General features: G+C 40.9%; 1 protein-coding gene across 1 annotated transcript in view; it reads left to right on the forward strand.

Annotated features, from left to right (window-relative positions):
* Positions 1-1477: 1477 nt before the first annotated feature.
* The window catches only part of LOC145260545 (uncharacterized), an 80284-nt gene continuing 57530 nt past the window's right edge, over positions 1478-24231 (forward strand). The window contains exon 1 of the mRNA XM_080118768.1: positions 1478-1815. Within this exon, the coding sequence (XP_079974894.1) occupies positions 1756-1815 (60 nt within the window). The 5' untranslated portion in view covers positions 1478-1755. The remainder of the gene's footprint in view (positions 1816-24231) is intronic.

The raw sequence follows: 24231 nt of genomic DNA on the forward strand, positions 1-24231 counted from the left end.
AGAAATCAATGGAAGACGGCTATTGCGATAACACAAATTAATTTGCAAAGGTTGTTGAAGAAGATGGAGAGTATTGGAAATCTGTGGAGATTTGTTCTTACTCAGACTCCAAGAAACACAATGAGCTGTTTTCGAAGAGAATTCTTAAACGATGGCCATTGGACTGTATGAAAACTCCTAGTGAGTAATAATAATAATAATAATGATGATAATAATAATAATAATAATAATAATAATAATAATAATAACAACAACAACTCTTGAATGCGGAGAATAATACAAGAATACAATATAACGAAGAAGTGTTACAGGGAATGAAGAACACTGAAGCTGCATATCTACAAGTTCTACAACCCCATCACGCATCCCTCCCATTGTCTCAACCCCCCCCCCTCAAGTGATACCAAAGAGCCAACAAGGGTCAAGGAGGATGGAAAGACTGAGGAGAGAGCGCTGACCAGACCTTCGCTGGACAAGCGTGAAGAGAACTGGGATCTTGGGGAGGCTTAGTGCCACTCAAATTCCAGTATAAACCAATGGCTGCTGCCAGCAAGAAATCAATGATAAGATGCTGTTGCGATGACGCAAATTTATTTGCAAATGCTATCGAAGGAGATGGAGATAGCTGAACGTCTGGGGAGACTTGTTGTCACTCAACTTCCAGAGAACACCACACCACAGGTTTCCAGTCAGATCTTTGATGACTTGTGTGAAAGTTCCATGTGAGCCAATAATAATAATAATGTGTGAGTCACTGAGTCAATAATAATGTAATAAAAATGTCCAGATATGTCAGAGTTTATAGAAAATTCAAATGAAATAAAAAAAAAAGGTAGAATAGTGCTATGTGACCCAACGGGTCACGAGTACGTCTAGTATTCTTATAAAGGACATTGTATGAAAATAAAAAATAAAAATGCTATAACTATGAAATTTAAACTACACGCAATCGTGCTAATCTAAATTACATTCTAAAAACTATTGCAAACCATATAAAATTATGCAGATTTCATAAACTACACGCACATCAAATGAAACGTTAGATTCCCTGTGCTTGAGTAGAGTTTTAAAATCAGTTTTGAAGTTCTTTTGGTATGCGACCCATAGCGCACATTCCCAAGTGTCTCGGTATGAACCCGCTGTGGCGCGGGTAGTGGGTTGGAGTGCCGCCGGAGAGAATGAAAAACGCGGTCGACGGCCCTGCCAGAAAGAACACAGAATAATAGTGAACATTTTTAATCACATTTGTCTAAAAACCGACCAAAAGACAATGAGGCCAAATTTGGCTGCTTTTTTTTTTTTTTAAAGATATTTTTTAAAGATATTGTTAAGAGTCTTTTTTATCATTAGAAAAAAAAATTAATTTGATATTGCTGGTTTTATTATTTTTTGACTACCATTATTTTTCGCAATCAAAAAATCACGGAACAGAAGAGAGAAAGAAAGAAAGAAAGAAAGAATATAGCTGTCACTACGCGCACTTCCTCCCTCTCTCTATCTCTCTTCAACTCATGCTGGCAAAACCTTTATTCAAATCAGAGTCCAACGCCGTATGACACTTGTTAGATTATTTGTTTTAATCCCAACCCAAACACCTCTTTTCCCAGAAGCAAGAGTGACGCTAGAAAGGCATTCACACTTTAGTTCCCGTCGCCTTTCCGGCATGGCTATGGAACTATATAGTTCCATATAAAAATCTGCATCTATATAAACAAACATTAATTTTTTTTTCAGTGACTTTATATTGCAGTAAAAATGTCTCGTCTTTTAACAAGAGTTGCTTTATTTGCATGGATACTTATTCTAAATCCACTGGTAAGTATATTTTAACGCTCAATTTCATTTTCAAAGTGAGGGTGATATAATGTAGTCGCGCATTCTGCAGTATACTTGATTGAAAACTTTCCTCCTTAAAAAAGGTTTTTAAAAACATTCCTTTTTATTTATAATTTAGGTGCTTCTACAATAGCATATGAAAGTTGCACTTCTAAATAAAATCTCTTTGATCTACTTGCGTCTCAGGTGTAAAAACAAAACAAAACAAAAAAAAACATAAGTATAATTTTCATGTTTTTAGATGTAGAAGCACTATAATTTATTTCATTCGTAAATTTTTATTGGACACTTTCTGTCTTTTAAATGATTTTTTCTTTTACACTTTTCCAAGTGTAGTATCTGTTCTGATACTACACTTTCACGTTTCTGCCCTCTGTTAGTGAAGGAAGGAGAAATCTTTCTACACCGAGGAAATTTTAATGTTGACCTGATTCAAAGTGCTCTTTCTGGGAGAGCTGAATTTCCTTACATTAAAAACCGACCTTGTGTCTGCAACTGCCCTCGTGGGAAGCTATGTAAATAGACAACTTTCTGTTTAAACCGATTTATTTTTAAAGTCGTCACTTGCAAAAAATAAGTAAATAAAATAATAAAAAAATAAACAAAGGGTAATTTGGGGGAATCACTCTAGTCTTCAATTTTTTTTTATGGAGGGGAGGAGGGTTTACTGTTTCGAGTTCTCTGAGAATGATTTTGGCATTAATCAATACCCGGTTTTGAGATTGGAGTGATTTTTTTTTTTTTTTTGCTTTCTATATTTGTGAGAATTTTTTTTATTTTAAAATTACTTCATTTATGTATTTATTATTTTTATTTTTTTTTTAAGATTGAATTGTACTTTAGGAACAGTTTGGGTTTCAAATTCATTTCAGTGAAAAAAAAATTAATTGTTGGTCCTACATCTTAACTTTTGAAATCCAATCCGGATTTCTTATATCCGGGTTACTTTGTACATTAACATATGGTCTAATTTGGGACCAGGGAAAATCTCTCTTATATAAGTTTTCGTATATTCGGGTCTCTTATATTCGGGTTACACTGTAAAAATCTAATTTCATTTTGAAAGTCTTGCAAATGCAGCTTTAATTCAATCTTTTAATCGCTGGCTGCCATTTATTTATTTATTTATTTTTTTTGTTTACCAAAATTATATTTTCTTAAAGAAAAAGGTTATTACAGTAAACAACTTCACCCACCCGTAAAATACCCGGTTCAATTGTATTATAGAAATTCCCCACCGTCTGAAATATAATCTGTCCTTAAATAAAATTCGGATGTGTTTTACAATCCACACAATTTCGACAATTATTTCAAAATAAGAAATAAAACGAAATACGGTCAATGTGCTCCCGTTACGCCAACTGAAGACGCCACATTTTTCGATAAATCGACGACTTATCAGGTTTTCGAGTATCCTGAAAAGGAATATACCGCAGGGAAAATTAGAGCAGACAAATAGTTTTCGAAATATAAATACCTGTGTTTTGAAATGTGAATCACGGGCGGCATATGAAAGCGGTAAACCTTTTTTTGTGATGTAAAAATCACCCCCTTCTCATGTCCGCAATATCATAAAAAGCTTACACACCTCAAAGGCGTGTGTGGGCCTGATCTCATCCCTACATTACTAATTAAGAACTGTTCAGCCGAGCTAGCCCCCTTCCCCCACGTCCCAAGCTCTACAATAAATGCCTTGCCCCTTGCTTCCCTAATAGCTGGAAGATGGCCTGCTCTGTTATACCAGTGTACAAGAATTCTGGTGAAAGAACAGACCCTCTCAATTATCGCCCCAATAGTCTCCTCCCACTCTTCGCTAAAATCTTTGAGACCTTAATTAAGCAAGCACTAGTTCACCTCGCAAAAGCAAATCTCTCTAACAAACAGTATGGATTCAGACAATGTCGTTCTACTGCAGATATTTTAAGTCCTCTCTGAACGCATTTACTATATACTAGATAAGGTGGGCGAAGGATTGATATATCCAAGGCTTTACGATATAACTGGACGTATAGAAAATATCATTAGATCTTTCTTAGACAGTAGAAGCATAGGTTGTCATTGATGGATGTACATCCTAGCAGCATAACATTAATGCGGGAGTGCCTCCTCGGGGGTCGATCCTTGAACCATTATTATTCCTGATATTTATAAACGACCTCCTTGATAATATTGTGTCTGAGATGGGTATATTTGCTGATGATACGACGCTCTATAATATGCATGAGGGAAGAACGGATGTACATAAGTTTTTTTTTTTTCGATGTTTTGATTACCCCCCCCCCCGCTTAATTAAAACGTTGTTTTCTTTTTTTACTTCGCTTATAACAAACAAACCTACGTCGTCGTCGTTGTAACGCTCGACGACTTTCGGGTGCGCACCTGTCAATTTGGTTCTTGCTTAAATAAATTCAAACATCTTTCACTAAGTCATTCTGGCTGACCGATTTTATTTTCAAACTTCGCTTCAGGGCTTCGGGTTCGATCCTATCCCCCCATCCCCCAGGTTCTTTTTTATTTAACACCACACACACCTACAAACACCCGGGCAACGCCGGGTACCCCTGCTAGTACTTTCATAAATCAGAGTCCATTTTCTGTAGACTGTTTTTGAACCCAGTCAACGACGGGTACTTCTGCTAGTGACCTATAAAACTAAAACAAAGTGCAGGTGTTTGCACTTGCTGAAAATCATAAATTTCAACATTATAAACAACTAGCGGGGCTACCCGGCGTTGCTCGGGATCGTATAAACAATGAGAAAATCTGATTTGATTTTGAATCTATTTGTTAATATTAGTAGAGAGGAAATTTTTAATGGTTATGTAGTATTTGGTATTTTGAGCATTAAGTACCTATTTACTATGCCTCCCCACGGGACAGAGTTAGACACCAGGGTCGTTTTTTAACGTGGACAAAAGGTACAAAAATAAAAAAATTGTCTCAGTCGTGAAGGATTTCTCCTCCACCGAAAGAGAACAAGAAATGGAAGTGCAGCAAAGCATGTGAAGAACAGATACTACACTTTGATCTTGTTTATATATTTTATTGAGAAAGAAAAAATTGAACATAAAAAACGTACAAAAAATTCAATTCAACAAAATTAGGCACAAGGCCCTACAAGAAATTGGGAGGGGGAGGGTACAGGGTCTTTTTGACTACGTAACAGATGAGACTTTGAAGTCTTACTCTTGACTGGCAACATTTACCAAAATACCTCAATCACTCTGTGGATCCTAATCTAACTAATAACCCCAGCGTTCAATGTAAAATTTAACTATGTACAATTTGTATATTCATTTCTGTATGTTGTGTGTGCATTTTTTTTTTTTTTTTTTTTTTTTTGTGTGTGTGTGTGTATGTGTGAGAAAATAAAGTTCGATTTCATTAGAAAGAGTTCTTGAATTAATTGGCATAAAATGTTCGTGGAGTGGGAAAAAACTAATGAAAATGTTCATTTCAAAAATAAGGAAAATCTACTAATGTGTTGTTAGTAAGACCCCCCCTGTACTATTCTATGTGGCTAGATCCCCCACTGTTTTCCGGGGAACCGAAAACAAGCAGAGCATCCCTAATGGGGTTTGGGGAAGTCGCCTTAATGGAGGTGGGAGAAAATAAAGCAACGGATGGAGGGGGTAGGAAGGTGACCTCTGAGTAGGGGGATGATCGGGGGCATCAGAAAATAAAGATGAGGAGCAGACTCAGAGGTTCTCTAATACCAAAAAATAAAATCAGGAACAGGATCTCATTTGTACCACCAGTCAAGAGTTACTTTACTGAACTTATAATGCTAACCTAGGCGGGATGGGTTCCGTAGGACCCAGCACCGCCCATGCCATGCCTAAGGAGGGAACACGTATTGAAACTTGGCTCCTCGACGGATGCACAAACTAGTGCTGTGCACCCACCTCTTGTCAAATTCCACTCTAGGCAACCTCTTCCAATCGCATCTGATCTTTACTTTAAGCAAATGTTTAAAGTAAACGATCAGATCCCGATCAGGAACAGATGTCCCTTCGTGGACCAACTTGAGGCGCGCGATCCAAATGGTCATGCGCGCTACTGCTAGGATCGCCAGGAAAACCAAACTTTCCTCCCTGGGGAACGGCGGCTCCATGTTGTACACAAAAGTTCCTACGTCGAGATCGAGCAGACACTCGGCATCGATGCGAGCTGTTACCCCCTCGACGTACCTTAATAGGGGCTGTATCTGGCTGCAACTAAAAAATGCGTGCTCGATTGTTTCGGGCTCGCGTTCGTCACAGCACGGACAGAAGCGGCTGGTATGTTCTTTATACCGGAAAAGTACGTCGAAGAGGGGCAGCGCATTTCGGACCAGTCGCCAAGTCAGGGAGAATTCCGAGTTATTCAGAATCTCCCGTCCCGGCGCCCAACGCCATTGAGAACGGACAACCTCCATCGACCATCCCATCCGCCTACAAAGTGGATCCTTCGCGGTCCCCTCCACTAAATCCCGATACAGTTTCTTCCTTGGCTGATCGAGGACATTGGTCCCCGGCAAAGCTCTAAGAGCGGTTCGGCATTCGGAGAAGAACTTGGACTCCCCCTTCGGTCTACGACGACCTTCTACCGAAGGGTTGGGTTTGAGGTTGGGAAACGAGTTCTCAACCACAGGGACCCAAGGAGCGTCTCCTTCAAGCGAACGACCCAGGAAAGCCAATCTCTCGGCGTTTCTATGACACAAGAGACTGGGCTGACCCAGGCCTCCCTCGCTCGGATTTTGAACACAGACCTCTCTGCAGACATAATGCTTACCCTCGTTCCACAAAAGTGAATCGAGGCGCCCTTGTAAGCGGGTTAGTCGTTCTGCAGGGAGAGGAAGTACAGACAAACGGTAAAGGATGAGCGGAAAGACGTATGTAGCACACGCCTCCGCCCGACCCTTCAAGGACAATTTCCTTCCAATCCAAGTCTTTACTGACGATTTGACCTTAGACTGTACTTCCGACCAATTCTTTTCCAGCTGAAGTCCCGGTCCAAACCAGACACCGAGAATGCGGACCGGTCCATCGGTCCAGCTGAAAATACCTGGAAGCGAGTTTACCCCGGTCCAGGCCCCCAACCGCAGGCCAACAGACTTGCTACGGTTGAAGATGGCCCCTGTTACTTCTTCGTATCGAGCGAGCGCCTCGACCACCGCTTGAACGTCCGTGAGGCAAGACACGAACACGGTGACGTCATCGGCGAACGCGGAAACCCTGGCTCGTGTGCCTCCAGGGAGAGCTATTCCGCGCAGGACTGGTGTAGCCGCCTCGTCCCTTAACTTGCGAAGGAGGGGTTCCAACGCCAGGACATACAACAGAGGCGACAGCGGACAACCCTGTCGCACCGACCGAGAGACAGCGAATGACTCCGACAGCTTACCGTTGATCTGCACCGCTACCGTCGGCCTGTCATACAGAACAAAGATCCACTTGCGGAAGTCCGGATTAAATCCGGCGGCCTCTAGCACAGATTCTAGGAACCGATGGTCGACCCTATCGAATGCCTTGGACTGATCCAAACTGATCAGCGCGGCTTCGGCGTCGTCTTCTGTCCCCTCTATGATCGAGCGTATCAAGTGCAAATTGTCTTGAATCGATCTCCCCTTCACAGCATAAGTCTGGTCCGGTTCGATCAAGTCAGTGATGACAACCTGCAAGCGATTCGCAAGAATCTTTGCCAAAATCTTTAACTCTGTGTTTAGCAGAGTCAAGGGCCTAAAATCATCAAAGTTTTCCCTCCCACCATGCCGTTGACCTTTCCTCAGCAATGTGATCACACCTTTGGTCACCTGTCCAGGGATGGAACCCTGGGCAAACCAATGGTTGAACATATCCTTCAGAATAGGGACCAACATGGGCGACAGCCTCAAGTAAAACTCGTAGGGTAGACCATCAAGCCCCGGGGATTTGTTATAGCCGACCTGCTTCAACGCAGTAATGACCTCATGTTCAGTAATAAGACCATCACAGCTAGCCGCCCGAGCCGCCGTGAGGCGGGGCGAGTCAGCCAAATAGCTGCCAAACTCATCAACCCTGAGTCCGGGTAGTTGGGTGAAGCGCACCGATAGATGCTCCCGAAACCCCTCGCAGATCTCCCGAGTCGATACTAAGGGGTGTCCTTCCAGGTTATGTACTTTACGAATGTACCCATCCAAACCGCGCCTTAAAGCAGCCTTACGCTCAACAGCGTCAACATTCACAGCCTCGTTAGAAACTTTCTTTAACCTAGCCCTAACTACTTGACCTTCATACCGCTCGCTAGCCAAGCGGTTGAGATCTTGTTTAGCTAGTGCTAACTCTAGGGGGTCTCCCCCCTCCACCGCCCGGGTCAGCTTATCCTCTAAACGCTTCTTTGCCTTAGCCTTATCTATCGCAAGGCGTTGGCTATACTGGACAGAGAAGCGCCTAATTTTTGCCTTGAGACTAACCCACCACTTACTCCCTGTAACCGCCCCCACTAAAGCCCGCTGAATTAGCTCAGTGACCTTCAACCGGTAGTCCTCCAGCTCCAACAAGGTGCTGTTGAACTTCCAGTATCCGGCCAGTTTAGGCCTAGCACTTAAGCTCAAACGGGCCATAACAAGTTTATGGTCCGAGTGTCCTAGCAAGTGGAACGTGGGGCAAGATAGGAAGTCTACATCGCCTCTTCTAACTAACATCCGATCCAAGTAAGTGCTTGGATGGGAAGGCACTACAGGATGCCACGTCCACATCTCCCGCCCAGGATGATCCAGACGAAATCTGTCGACGAGATCGCACGAGGCCATCAGGTCAGACAGACTGCTGTCACACCACGCCGACCCGCTAGTCCCCCCGACCTTATCTATTTTGGGATCAAGGATTGCATTCCAATCCCCCATTAAAACTAACCGTTCCGGATCCACTAAGAAGCCCTCCAACCGTCGAAAAAAGGTTGCCCTCTCTACAGCAGCATTGGGAGCATAAACAGCAACAATCCGAAAAACACTACAATTAACAGCAACATCAACAACAAGCGCCCGCCCGTCCTCGCCTGCGTGAACAACATTCACCGACGCTGACAGGGTGCGACTCACTAGCAAGGAGATTCCACGACTATAGGTATTGCCATATGCTGAGTAGACATCGTAATCGTTTACCAGCACCTGACAATCCGCGTCACAAACAAAGTGGGTCTCCTGGATAGCGGCAATATCTACCTTGAGGGACACCAAGTCTCTCACAACGCGCGAGGCCTTGCTTCGACACCTGATGCCCCTCACATTCAATGTAGCCAAGTTCAAAGACATGATCACTTACCTCAAGCACTGTCACAGACGGGTCTGAAATCCTGGGCAGTGAGGACATGGCAGGCCTGGCCAAGGCTGCCGGTAAGTAAATCCGATGAAGGTGATCCATCCTTGGCCACGCCCCCCACGTCCAGGGGGAAGGTTAGTTTGAGTGCCCTGTATAGCGATGGGTGTACATACATGGGGATTCTACCCTCACATTTAAAGAAAATGTTGGTCAGCGAAGGATGGTCCCTATCCACCAGCTGCTGGCCTGGGATCGCATTCTTCGCTGCCTTAATCATTGCCCACATTCCTCCAGTCCTAGCGTCCTTGTCGACCCTAACGAAAGTGGTCAACAAGGGAGCGTCCTTGAATTTAGTGGGGTCTGTTACTAGGTCTCCACCGACTTTTTCAAAGTTTTTGAGTTTATTGTACCGGACCTTCTGTTGTCCTTTAAGGTCCGGAGCCGGTTGGAGAGGGTCTGTTTCACAAATCCTGCTTCCTGGCAGGAAGGGGAGCTTTTTGGTCCGTTCAGTGCGGACTTTGGGAGTGGGGGAGGGGACCTCTTTTGGTTGATGGGAAGGCTGAGCGCTTGGGGAGGGGGTAGCCTGCTCGTTTTCTTCTTTTTGGCTCCTGTCACGGGATGAGGGGCGGGAAGAGTTTCTTGGGGCCTTTATAGGAGAGGGGGAAGGTTGTTCGGGTTGCTGGGGTGTTGGGATCACAGGGGGCTCATCCTGTGTTGTTGTTGCGAGGGAGTCCTTCTCAGTCTCAGTGGGGGTAGGAGGGTTTGCGCGTGTCTTGCGGCTTTTCCTCCTCCTGGCCCTCCTGATCTCTGTTGCGCTCAGGGCCATAGAGACTGTTGTTGTCTCTTCCTCTGCCTCTGACGCGGCCTCCTCCTCAGATTCTGGTAGTTTCCTCTTGTTTGAGGAGGAGGGTGTCTGTGTGTCCATCTTCTCCGTCTCGCTCTTCGGTTGTTCTTGGTCTTGGGTGACTGTCTGCAAGAATGGCTGTTTGTTGGTCTTGCCTTTCTTTACGACTGTCACCCAGCCTGTCGGTGCCTCTGGAGGATTTGCGGCCGGCGCGGGAGCAGCGGCTTGATTTGTTGTCACGCTTGTTCCCGCCGCTTTTGTGGGCTTCTTCCCTCCATTCCTCTTCGGACAGTCCTTCGCCATATGCCCTTGTTGTGTGCACAGCCAGCAATGGGGCCTCCTCCCTTCCACTATAAGGGAGAGTGTCCACTCTCCGAACTTGAGTGTGGCTGGGATGGCGTAGAATCCAGCCTTGTCCAGGACCATCTGTACTTTGTAGTCCCCGGTCATGATGTTTCTTAATCCGCGGACCGGGGTGACTTCCTCTACGTCCCCATACTGGCTTAGGATAGCCCCCAGTTGTTTGGCCTCCATATAGCAGGGGACGTTTAGAGCAGAAACATTTGCTCTCCTCTTGTTCATATAGATGGGTTGGAGCTTTATGTTCCTGCTCTGATGGCAGGTCCTGGACAGCCTGACTGCATCTTCGGAGGTGGGGAGCAGAACATCCCACTGTGCGTAACTCCTTCTACAGATGTAGTTGGCGGGAATGTTCTGCTCCAGCAACACGTTCATCATGGTGTCCTTGTTGACGCCCGTCAGACCCCTTGTCTTGGTGTCTGAAGTTATCAGAGAGAGCACTCTTTTCTCCAGAACTTCCACTTGACCCGGGAGGGGTTGGATGTTGTTCCCCTGGGTATACTCCTTGTAAGTGGAGTCGAAGAGTGCTCTGTAGTCTTCGGGCGTCAACTTCCCTTGCTGCTCTTTGGGGCCCCATGCCGGTCCTCCATCCTGGTGGGTGTCAGCTGGACTCGGGTTGGGGGGCGTAGCTGGTGTTGTGGGGCTCTCTCTTGTTATGGGCATTTTTGGTTTCGGAACTGGGCCGTTACCAGGCAAAGTAGGCCATTGTGTCTTTGGCGTTATTTCGTCCTGGCTTGGTTTGCTTTCCGGGCCGCTCCCCTTTCTTATTTTCTTCCTTTGCTGGGTGGCTGTCCCCTTGGGGGATGGAGGTGTCTCCCCTTCTGGTGCCGTGTTTCCAGCTGGAGCCTTGGTGGGTACTGTCAAGGGTGTCTCTCCTTCCAGCTTGCTTTTGTTACCACTGGCCGGAAAGTCACCCCTTTTCCGTATTTGGTCCTCTTGGGGAGTGTTGGGGGGCCAATCACTGTCTTCCCCGCCGAATAGTGAGCAGATGGAGGCTATTACGTCTTCATCCAGCGCCTCGGTTTGGTCCGCGGTGCTGATTTCCTCCTTTTCTGTTGGGGAGTCGCCCTTTGGGGGAGCGGGGGATGGGTTCCCCGGTCTTCCTCCCTTGGTTCTGCCGTCCTGGGGTGCAGCTGGTTGGCTGGGTTCTGCACTTTCCCCAGCTAGTGACTTAACGGCAGCTTTTTCCGCTGGGTTGCCCTCGTGGGGAGCGGTTGCAGGTGCTTTTTGGGGGGTCGCCGCGGGCTGCGGCCCTACCCTCCCGCTTTCTTCCAAGGTCGCCGCGCGCCGGGGCCCTACCTTGTTTCCTGGCGCCGTCTCGCCGGGAGATGCATCAGCTCCCTCACATAGGGAGTCGTTCGCAGTTGAGATGCTGCGCATTTGGGGTGACGTACCCCTCCTGCCTGGCATCGTGGCGGTTGTACTGGCCGCTGGTGCGGACCAAAGTGTAGTGGGGGAAAAGAAAACCCAGGGGAATGGAGGGGGAGGAGGGGGAGGAGCGGACTTTGAAGAAATTAGAGTTTTTGACTTCCCCTCACGGGGATGTCGGGTTAGCAGCTCAGATCCCCCCGTGAGGGGGGAGAGCAGAGAAGAAAGACGCAGTGGGTGCTAGCGGGTCAGAGTGCCGCGTCGCAATTAAGAGAGAGAGGGGATAGGCATCCCTGCCCACAGAGGGGAGCAGAAACGAAGCACCCGCCCTACCCCACGTCACCCTACCCACTAACTTACCCCAACGGAAGCGAGAAAGAGAACCCTGTCTGCTCGATCCACTGGGAGAGCAGCGAAGATAGACAAAGTTTGGGCCTGGCAGGTCAGAGTGCTGCTCAGGCAATTAAGTGTTGAGAAATTAGACCATCCCAGTCTCGAGAAGTGAGACCGAAACGAAGAAAAAACAACATGCAAAAACAACAAATGAAAAAAGAAGGTCTCAACTACCAGCGATAGTGGTGTTGGTCCCGAGATTCCAGTCTCCCAAAAGAGGGGATCGGTTTCCGGGTCCAAGCTACCACAAATGTGGAGTCGGTCCTTTAGGTCCTGACTCCCCAAAGGAGGGGGTCGGTCCTTGCTAACAAAAGTTAGTAAGAAAAAACACCTTAACCTAGCCCGAAAGCCCGGTGGTGGGTCAAGTTTAGTAACTGAGAGAACAGATGGTATTTATTTGCTCCCCCACCGAGCAAATTAGGCACAAGGCCGATTTTTAATGTGAGGAGTGAAGGGGAAATGGGGACCAGCTCCCCGGGGAGTAGGGGAGCTGGATAGTGACAATTGGTATGAAGGGTTGCGCCTACATTGACCAAGGTCTTATATGTGGGGTCGCCCCCACATATGGTCTTTGCTTGCAGTATCTGCCGGAACAGATACTACACTTTGATCACGGCCCGAAGGCCACGGACGTGGCCAATTCGTGACCTAAGCTTCAGAACAGATACTACACTTTGATCTTGACCAAAAGGCCACCATTTGATAATGGCTTTTGATTAAAAAAAAAGATCCTCTGGAAATATTAAGAGTAGCATTGTAAATAACAATGTTTTCAAATGTTTTTATTTCAGCACAGCCTCCTTATATTAACAGAAGAAAGTCAGCAAATCCATTCATATTTATGTATGCATTGTTTACATTTTGAAATCGAGTAATTATGATCTTCGTCGATAAATTTATGAAATCAGTCATAGTTTGAATTGTTCCAAAGCGATATTCATGAAAAGTTAATATTTTACATTTCTTAAATGCGATAATCACGATGGTATAATTAATTTGACCAGAAAATAAATGTTTAGCTGTCGGTGTCCCCCACAAAAAAAATGTTAAAAAAACTGTTAAACTTGGAAATTGTGCCCCCCCCCCAAAAAAAAAAGAAAAGAAAATAACGATGTCAAACTTTCCAGAACACTCGGAAAAATGTAAACAAAAAAAAGAAAAATCTGAGGGAACAAAACGAAATAAAACTGAAATGATTTAATCTATGGTTAAAAAAAAAAAAAAATGGAAAGAATCTGTTGGTATATATATTTCTTAATGTAAAAACTACGAACAACGTAAAACTAAGCATGGTTTAGGTGTAAATTTAATATTTTAGAATACGAAATGCGATAATTACTATGGTATAATTATTTTGACCGGAAAAGTAATATCTAATTGTGGGAGAAGAAATAAAAAAAAATAACGATGTCAAACTTACCAGGTGCGTCATGAGTAAGTTGCTGGAATCTGTGTTAAATACAGAAGTAATCAACCATCTCAACAAAAATAACCTTCTTGGTGACACTCAATATGGTTTCCGTTCTGCTAGATCTACAGCAGATGTGCTTACAGTTATATCTCATAGGATTAGCAAATCTCTCGATGGAGGCAACCTTTCTTGGGCAATTGCTCTTGACATATCAAAGGCCTTTGATAAGGTATGGCATAAAGGTTTACTTCATAAGATCTCTAGCTATGGTATTGCTGGAAATGTCTTCTCAATTATTAAATCATTTCTTTCTGATAGGTTCATAAGAGTAGTAGTTGAGGGGCAAAAATCAGAAGCTCACAGTATTAATGCCGGTGTCCCTCAGGGGTCCATCCTGGGCCCAACTCTTTTCCTGATCTACATTAATGATCTTCCAAATCACATCCTTACATCATTTGTAGACATTTATGCTGACGACACTACCATTTATAATAGCACATCTAAGACAGTAAACGACCAAGTTCTCTCCAATTCTCTCTCCTCTGACCTTGAGCACGTAGTACAATGGGGTAAGGAGTGGCTGGTTACTTTTAATGCATCTAAAACCAAGCTTCTCTCTTTACATCATCAACATTCTGATCCACATCTGGCATCAATTGAAATGAATGGCTCTCGTCTTCAGGAGGCCTCTAGTTTTGACAAGCTTCTTGGCTTGACCATTACTCCTGATCTTAAATGGAACACGTACATCAAATCTGTTGCCAAGGCCGCTGGAAAAATTGGTGGGATCTTTCTATCGATCCAGTAGATATCTCACTGCTGATGCTATTCTCTATCTATATAAGAGCCAGGTACGTCCAAGGATGGAATACTGTTGCCACATCTGGGCAGGAGCTGCTAGAAAGGACTTGGCCTGCCTTGATAGAGTTCAAAATAGACTTCGTAGCCTCGTAGGAGATGTCCTTTTCTCTTCCTTGCAACCTCTATCTCACAGAAGAGATGTTGCGAGTTTGTCTCTGATGTATCGTTATTTTCATGGAAAGTGTTCGACTGAGCTTCAATCTATGGTCCCCCCTCGCCAAACTTTCACAAGAAACACTCGTCCAGCTGTAAACACTATCAATAATTCCCCCCCCACTCTTTATCTGTGCCTAAACCTAAACGTAGATTCCATGAACAAAGCTTCTTTCTTAGAACTGCACGCCTGTGGAATTGTCTTCCGTTTTCCTACTTTCCGGCTGACTACAATATGGTTGTCTTCAAGTCTAACGTAAATAAGTTCTTGATGAGCCGTTCCATATAAGTTATCAAATTTACCGAATTTTCATTACTAATGATTACTTTATTGTCCAATTTCTACTGTACACTCTTTAACCCTTATCCTTGAGTGGCCTCTTGGCCTTGATAATGTGGTGTTGCCTATGTAAAAAAAAAAAAAGAAAGTTCGTCAGAACGTAAACAGTAAAAAGAAAAATCGAACTGAATGAAACCAAATAAAACGGAAATAAATATATAAAAATAACCATGTCAAACTTTCCAGAAAGATAGGAAAAATGTAAACGGAAAAATAGAACAAAACGAAATGTAACGGAAATCATGTCATGTATGGTTTATAAATAAAAATAAAATGGAAAAAATCTATTTGTAATAGTGTAAAAATGTGTAAAACGTTTAAGTTATGTATTTATCTTTCCTAGTGTATAAATGTGAACAACGTATAAGAGTGGTGCGTTTTCCCCAATAGGAAGCAGTTGAGTTTTTGTAAGCAACTAATAAACCCGTAAACAATGGGCGTCCGTAGAAGTTCCTCGTGAACGATCAAACAGCAGTGTAAATGGGAAATGGGAAAAGGAGGAATTTAATAGAGAGAAAAGATTTTACAACTTCTATTTAATCTAACCGATTTTGGCAGTGGACTCTCACCAGAAAAAATATAGGAATGGACGATTATCGAGCAAGTGTAGAGGTAATGGGCCTATAACACACATCAGATAATGTGCCGCAGTTTGTGCATATCACATCTGCATGAAATCTCTTGATTTTTAATCCTATTAAGGTCAAACTCACATGGGAAAAAAAATGAGTTCATTTTATTTATATAGAAGAAAAAAATAAGTTCATTTTATTTATATAGAAGAAGATAGATAGAAGATAGAGAAGAGATAAATATATTTCATTGTGGGTTGGCCTAACTTGGAATTGAACACAAGTTTGGCACAAGGCGGCTATACATCGTTCATCAGCTAATCACAGAATTGCTCCGTATAGCCCCTCCCAATGACTGCAACTAACTAGGATTTGGGCCAATAAATAGAGGATACCCAAAGCGAAAAATCGAGCTCGTTCGTTTTCTGTCACTGTTTAAAGAACCAAATCCGTTGCCACTCCATTCTACATCATTAATTGCAGTTAAGATTTTCTAAGAAAACTTTATTCCGCCAGTCAACCACAATCACTCCCATTCCATGGTGTTTTTGAAGATTGTGTTAATAAACGTTATTGTTTATAGCAAGCGCTTTCTGACATTTTCTTTTGATTACTTGGCAACTTTTCTTCCCTCCAGCAACAACTTCAACCTTTGTCGACTGGACTGTACTCATCTCTTCTTTCTATGGATCTTAAAGCAACGTGGGCGTGGAAGGAAACAGAAAGACCAGTCGAAATGTGGTGAACCATCAGCAAACTCGGGTTTGTGAAGATATCATACCACAATGCAAATTAGATCTTTTGCATATAATTGTAATTCAATTACCCATATATAACAAAGTTCTATTTTCTTTTTAAATAAATAGAAAAAAGGGGTTTTAATATGAATATCAGTACACAAAAAATCCAAATTATAATATGGAGTGTGTGTATGTATATATATATATATATATATAAATATGTGTGTGTGCTAAAACTTTTTCTTTTAAATGGTACTCAATTATGCAGAATGTAGAAAATATGCACAGTTAAATGAAACTAAGAAATCATAAAAAGATAATTAAAATTCGTTTTTAAATGAATATGCAAATTAGTTGACCTTTATGAAGTTGCTTGCATATCCATAACCGAATATATTAAGTTCGTTTTCAAATAATTTTTAAATGGAAAAAGTGTAACTTTGTTAAGTAAACTTTGGTAATATAATCTTTTTTTTTTTTTTCTAATGGACCCAATATGTATATAGACATGGTCGCAAAAGAAAATAACTTTGACACAACTTCTCTTAGTGAAGGAAAAAAAGTATTTTTGTTATTGCATGTAACCAAAACATACTGTCAATGCAAGGTACCAGAAAACACATCTCGTAACTTACTCGCACGCTGACCATTTTTACAAAATACAATTTTTGGGAGGGAGAGAGCGAAGTCTCTTGCATTCAAAATGGTCCAACTAACACACATCAGTTTCTTTTGTTCTCTTCTATTTACTTATTGTTCTCTTCAGCTCGTCAGCGTAGTTTGACTGTATTAGTGCTCAAACCTCGAACCATAGGTTTTATAGTTGAGTGCGTGCATATACCGTTACGCTATGGGCCTCTGCTGATATTATTTTCTTTTTTTTTTTTTTAGCGATAAAATATTCGGCATTAGCATCTTCTATCTAGGAGATTAAGGAATTGGTTTTCTCTAAGAAATATTGCCCCTATTTTTAGGACGTAAACACGCGTATATATATATTATTTTTTTTATTTTACATTTTTAATGTAGAGTACTGTTTTAATTCCTTAATCTCTTAGATAGGAAACGCTAATCCCTATATTTAATAAGAGGCATAGTTTTTCCCCTGTCTGCGTCAAAATACGGTTCACAACAACAGATGGCACAGACAAATTTATTATGTTTACGCTATTAGCCATTACCTTATTTAACTATAGAATGACATTTTAGACATTAATTCGTAATATTAAAACATTAGATTTAGTTCTTGGAGTGTCATCATCATCGTCATAGCCTGCACATAGTTCCCATTTTTTCCCCCTACTCGCCAACTACTCCCATAGTCACACCCTTACACGGTATTTATACTCACAGGGGACTTAAATTTAGACCCCTTCCTACATAATTGATCTATTCACTATTTCACATAACATTTACCTATACTTTTTTTACACTAAAAATACTTATGTCTCCCCATTGTTGATCCTCACATTCTGATTAGCTGACACGACCCATTCCATTATTCATGGATTATTGGAACAAATACATTCCCTTTCCTTAATGAACACTACAACACCTTATTGTCTGCCATATGGCTTTCTAAAAAGCGACCCCCCTTAGAAAAGTGCCCAGTTCAAGATGAAGATATCAATGTTTTTAGCCAATTTTTCGATATTTGTCATTTGAAAGGTCGAACTTCAAAACGATACTGATCTTGTAAAAACCTGTCACCTCTGTCGAAAGTTTTAGGCAGACATGCAAACATACATACATACATACATTTATATATTGGTAACAAAATTTTCGACCCAAACCGATTAAAAAGCTTGCCATATCTCTGGATACCCTTTATGTAAAATTTCAAATGTTTAGACCAGAAATTGTCTGAGTAATTTGGTAGAGACCGCACAGGTCAATTTTTTTTTTTTAACTTTGACCCCTATTGTGACCCTTTAACATTTATTGTTTTGGGCTCAAATCAAGTTATTAAGTTAGATCCATGTCCAAGAAACCTATATCTAAAATTTCAATTGTTTATACACAAAATTGGCGGAGGAGTTTGGTAGAGTTCTCAAAGCTTAAATTGTTGAACTTTGACCCTTTAACAGCCAAATTGCTGGCCGAAAAGGGATTACAAAGATTTTCTCAAATCTTAGTACCCTGTATATCAAATTTCGAGTCTGTAGACTTAAAATTAACAGTTATTGCGTAGGGAAATATATACAGACACACACACACACACACGTCCACTTTTATAGATATATAGAGATAGATAATGAAACTAAAAATAAGAGAAAAATTTGCTAAAACCAGGGAAACAAGACATTTCATGAAAGCACATCTTAACACAGACACGATTATTAAATTTTAGTTTAAAAAAAACATACCTATAAAAGGAAGCTGTTTTTTTAATATTCTGTACTTCCACCTGACTATTAGAAATTTGTGGTACACGGGAATTTTTTACAATGCTTGAATTCCGCCATCATTTAGAAACTCCTTAGGGAAGGCAAATAGTAATGACCAAATTGTATGCTAACATCAAATTTGTGGTCATCACTCATTAGAATTGCACAGTTACTTGGATCAGTACAAATAAGGTTGTTACAAATTTAATATTGGGTGTTGTGAGAAAACAACTTGGATAGAACCAGGGATATAAAAGATTGTTCAACACTAAACCGCTGATTTAAAAAAACTGCATTTTCTAGAAAAAAAAATTATATTTACGTGCCATCTGCTAGCATCAGTATCTTTATGTACCTTTTCGTTTTTTTACTGTTAGGTGCCGGCCCTGTCGGTGGAGCATTAGAATATACCGACTGCCCCTCTGCAGAGGGTAAAAGTCCCTCAATGGAGGTCCTGGATATGACCATAAACTATATCCAGTGGTGAGGCCCCAGCTTGCGGGCTTTGGGGAGTGTGGAGCCACCCTTTAATTACCATTGCTCCCAGGTCCACTCTGACCTGGAGTGGTAGTACCTGTTAGGGTTCCAACTATGGGTTAAATAGAAACCGACTTGAAAAGAACAAATATATTCTATTAAAAATTTTTTCTTCAAAATCTTTGGATTCAGCATTAAATAACCCGAAAAACTTGTGCTTGTTGTTTGACAGCTGAGTTTGGTCATCTATTAAATGAAACAGGTACTAATATCCAAGTGTACTTGCACCTAACAGTTGGTTGGTTGTTTTACGGCATATGTTGATATCAGCTGTCAAACAACAAGCACAAGTTCATAAGTTGCAATCTTTATATAAAAATCCATTTTCAACCTATTTTCATATTTACACATTCCATTACTAGCAAGCAAAAAATGCCTTCCTTAAAAAAATCCCATGGACTAAATACAGCAGTAGTTTCCTCCATAAGGAGAAGTCGACAATCAGTAAATTATGAGCGGTCTCAGGAAGACAATTTTGTAATTTCATTCACCCAAGATGAATCTAGATACTATGAGACACATTGGCAAGATTATGCTGCCACAAGACACATGAGGTAGAACATACTCAGCCTACGGGCATAAACACATCTGCCGAACATATCTTTGGACAAAACATATGCTATACTTGATGCCATGCAGGTACAACTCTCACATAGAACTGTTCCTCAGTCAAGTTTTTGGTTGCATGAAGGGTGTAAATATGATGTTGCACATAATTATCAGTTCCGTTCAGATGTGCAAATAGGTACATTGAATAATGGAGCAACTTGTAGACAATGTAATGCAAGAAAATGGATTAGAGAATCACCAGGTATGTGTTGTTCGGGTGGCAAAGTTATTCTTCCAGATTTAGAAATACTTCCAGAACCATTAATGTCACTTATTGAAAACACTTTGCGTAATTCTGTACATTTTTTGAAGAACATTCGCAATTATAATACCTGCTTCAGTATGACCAACTTCGGTGCTGAAGATGCCTATATGCCAACAATGAAAGTTTGTGGACAGGTTTTTGATAGTTGGTTCCTTGCTTCCTGTTAATTTTGGAAATCCACAGTATCTTCAGATCTATTTTATTGGCGATGCTCAGCAAGAAACAATAGCGAGATATAACAATGTATCCAACACAAAGTTTGATATTTTTCTTGATCTGCAAAGCATGCTTCATTGACAAAATACATTTATCCAAAATTTTAAGATAGCTATGGAGCATGCTACACGTCATGATTCTAAAGTGGTTATACATGCTGACAAAACTCTGAGACATGAACATGGATGCCGTTTTAATGTCTCTGAGACACGTGAGGTTGCTGCTGTAATAGTAGGTCAGAAGTTTCACCATCGGACATCATTTTGTATTTTGGAAATAATCAACTTCAATGTATCACTGAAACAAATTGGGCATATGATGCTTTACAGTACCCAATCATTCATTGGGCAGATCAAGAAGGGTATCATTTCTCGGCGTGACAAACAAATCCTCATAACAAAGAGTTAGTACTAGGAACCAAAATTCCATGTCACAATTTCTATGCATATATAATAATGGTTTGGGACAGGAGTTTCAATATGATCATTAGATGTAGAAGTTTATTCCAACAATATATAGTTGACATGTATGCCAAAATAGAGCATGAGGCTTATTTACATTAAAACTCATCAAATGGAGCTAAGAGTTTCTGATTACATTCACTTAAGAGACTCTCTGGTTATTGATAGCAACACTGAAATTGTAAGCCAACTGACTATCCTACCAGCAACATTTACTGGGGGGGGGGGGCTCGGTATATGCATGAATGCACACAAGACGCAATGGTCTACATGGAACTGCACATTATTTATAATTTTTACCTACAATCCAAAATGGTTTGAAATTGTGAAAGAACTTCTTTTAAATCAACAACCACATGATCGCCATGATCTTATAGCAAGAGTTTTCATCTAAAGCTAGGTATCCTTATACACCTACTTACGAAAGGAAACATTTTTGGAGTTGTAGTAGCATACATGTACACCATTGGGTGACAGAAAACCTGTTCATTGTCGGGTTTGGCTTGAACAAAAATTGGGATCCTCTAACATAGACTCGATTATCAGTGCAGAAATTCCTGATCCTGTGACCGATCCAATTTTACTGATATCATTAGACACCACATTATTCATGGACCTTATGGAACCTTAAACAGGTCTTCGCCATGTCACAGAAGGCTAATGCGCTAAGATATCCCAGACAGTTTCTGAATGAAACTCAATTGGATAAAAATGGTTATCTATGGTAGCTGGGGTATTTGAAACAACAGTTACCCTCCCTGGCAACGTAAAATTTCTGTAGACAACTGATGAGTTGTACCATATAATAAACTCCTTTATAAGACTTTTAATGCACATATCAATGTTGAATGCTGCAATAGTGTGAAATTAAATACACTTGTAAATATGTGAATAAAAGCAGTAATCAAGCTATCTTCACAATTGAAAATAATGTTCATGATGAATTTTAGAGATATGAAACTGGCTGTTACATTTCTACCAATGAAGCCATTTGGAGAATACTTAACTTCCCCAAAAATGTATATCTACCTCCGGTTATTTACCTGTCAGTCCATCTAGAAAATGGTCGGCAGATAGAGTTGCAAATCCACCTGCAATACCTCTGACAGCTTTTTTCAATTTATGTGCAACAGACTTCTTTGCACATACATTTCTGTATGTTGAAGTTCCCACTTATCATACATGGAACACTAAAAATAAAATCTTCAAGCAAAGATTACAGGGTAGAGCAGTTCAAGGCTATCTGTGTGTTAAAAAAAACAGTTTTGGGCAGGGTACACACAGTGCATCCAAATCAATTTGAATGCTTCTACACCATGTTATAGGTCCACAGAGTTTTAATGACCTCAAAACTATCACTGATCAAGTTATGAATACATTCAGGGATTGCATGGAATGCATATGGACTAAACATTGGGATGCTACATGACATGAGCACATAATTTGAGACCTTTTTTTGCCATCATGTTGACTACATGTGCAGTGTCTTCTCCAGCAAGACTTTGGCATACACACACACAGAAGCATTCAGTGAAGATTTCCTACTGAAGGAACGCAATCAACATCCTTAGGTTGATATAACATTTTCAGGCAAAATCTTTAATATGGCTTTGGTTCATATTGAAGATTTGGCTTATAAGATGAATGGTAAGACACTGACAGATTTAAGTCTTACTTCACCTCATCGATCTAATACACATCCATTTATTACTGCCTGGACATGTGAAATTCGCTATCAACCATGTGAGCAAGCATCGATTATTCATGATGGTGAGTAAATTAGTTTTTCGTACTGTAGTTAATAAGGTATAAAATCAGCAAGGTGGTCTTGTATTCCTTGATGCACCTGGAGGTACAGGAAAGACATTTGTTACTAAGCTGATTCTTGCAAAAGTTAAGTCAGAAGGAAAAATAGCTGTGGCATCATCAGGTATTGCAGTCACTTTACTTCCTGGGAATAGAACAGCTCACTCAACATTTAAACTGCCATTATTATTAACAAAAGATTCTGATCCAATTTGCCAAATATGAGGATCGGCTTCGGCTAAAGTTTTAGAAAATTGTTCCTTGATCATATGGGATGAATCTACAATGGCCCATAAAAAAGCATTTGAAATCTAGATAAAACATTGCGTGATCTAAAGAGGCATGATGTTGTCATGGGTGACAACACACTTTTGTTATCAGGTGACTTCTGACAAGCACTTCCCATTGTTCCACGTGGATGTCCTGCTGCTAAGATCAATGCTTGCATTAAACTGTCATATTTATGGACATACATCATGACTGTAAGATTACCTTACAAACATGCATGTCCAACTTAATAGTGAACCAGAGGCTGGTGAGTTTGCTCCATACTTCTAAAAATTGGTGACGGTAAAATTACTCCAGGTATTGGAATAATTGTTTCATCACTTAAGAACTTAGTAGCAAATTTTACTCAAATATAGCTGAAAACTATGTGCATCCCCAGTGGCTAACAGAGCAATTCTAGCTCTAAAAAATGACATGGTACATGTCATCAATCAACAATTGCTTATTCAAATTCCCGGGGAGGAACAAACTTTCAATTCTATAGATTTTACTCTCACTTATACCCTACAGGATTTTAAAATTCATTAGAATTATCTGGTATGCCACCACACCAATTAAAACTTAAATCTGGATGCTCCACGACTATGCAATTGAACCAGCCTCTGTTAAATGCATGAAACCTCATGTGATAGAGCTGTTATATTAACTGGTGTGGCTATGGGTGAATTGACATTCATTCCCAGAATACTTATTAATCCATCAGATTGTACAGTTCAATTTAAAAAGGCTTCAGTTTCCAATTAAATTGTTTTCCCATGACAATAAAGAAGTCTCAAGGACAATCCTTGGCCGTAGTCAGTCTCAACTTAGGTTCGCTTTGCTTCAGTCATGGGCAGTTTTATGTAGGATGTTCACGGGTAGGCTCCCCAAAATGTCTTGGCACTAGAAGGTACAACATCAAATATTGTGTATCCAAGAGCTTTATACCAATAATAAAGTCAGTGCTCTATTCCATGTACACAAACTTATGTCACTACATATTCTATCTATGATCTATAATTATCTATATTATTTATAATTGTAAGGCAGTTTAACATTTTAAACAAGTTCTCTTTTGGTGATCTAAACTTTTACTGATGTATATATTACATTTTTCTTTACTTACAACAATCACCACATTTATTTCAGGTGTTTCAGTACAAGATTTCCATCAATTACGAAAGTTACTCTAAATAAATACCCAAGAAACCATTCATTGCATTTCACATTCAATTATTTATTGCATAACATTTGTGTAAAAAAAATTCTGCTGATAAATTTTTCTGATGCATTTCTCCAGTCTCTAATTTGCGTGATTCACACATGATGATGAACCAGATAATCATATTTTAATTTATTCCTTTTTGGAAGGAGGGGTTCACTTAACTAATCTCTTCTGGCTTTGTGCCATATTACCAGCGGGCACCACTGATACACAATTTAAAATGGTTATTTCATATTTAAAATGATTTTTTCATATTTCTTACACTAAACATTCTCTCATACTCCTCGGGCAATGGGTTGTGCT

This window comes from Euprymna scolopes, chromosome 36 (genome assembly GCF_053919585.1).
Source record: "Euprymna scolopes isolate OS-2025 chromosome 36, ASM5391958v1, whole genome shotgun sequence".
NCBI lineage: Eukaryota > Metazoa > Mollusca > Cephalopoda > Sepiida > Sepiolidae > Euprymna > Euprymna scolopes.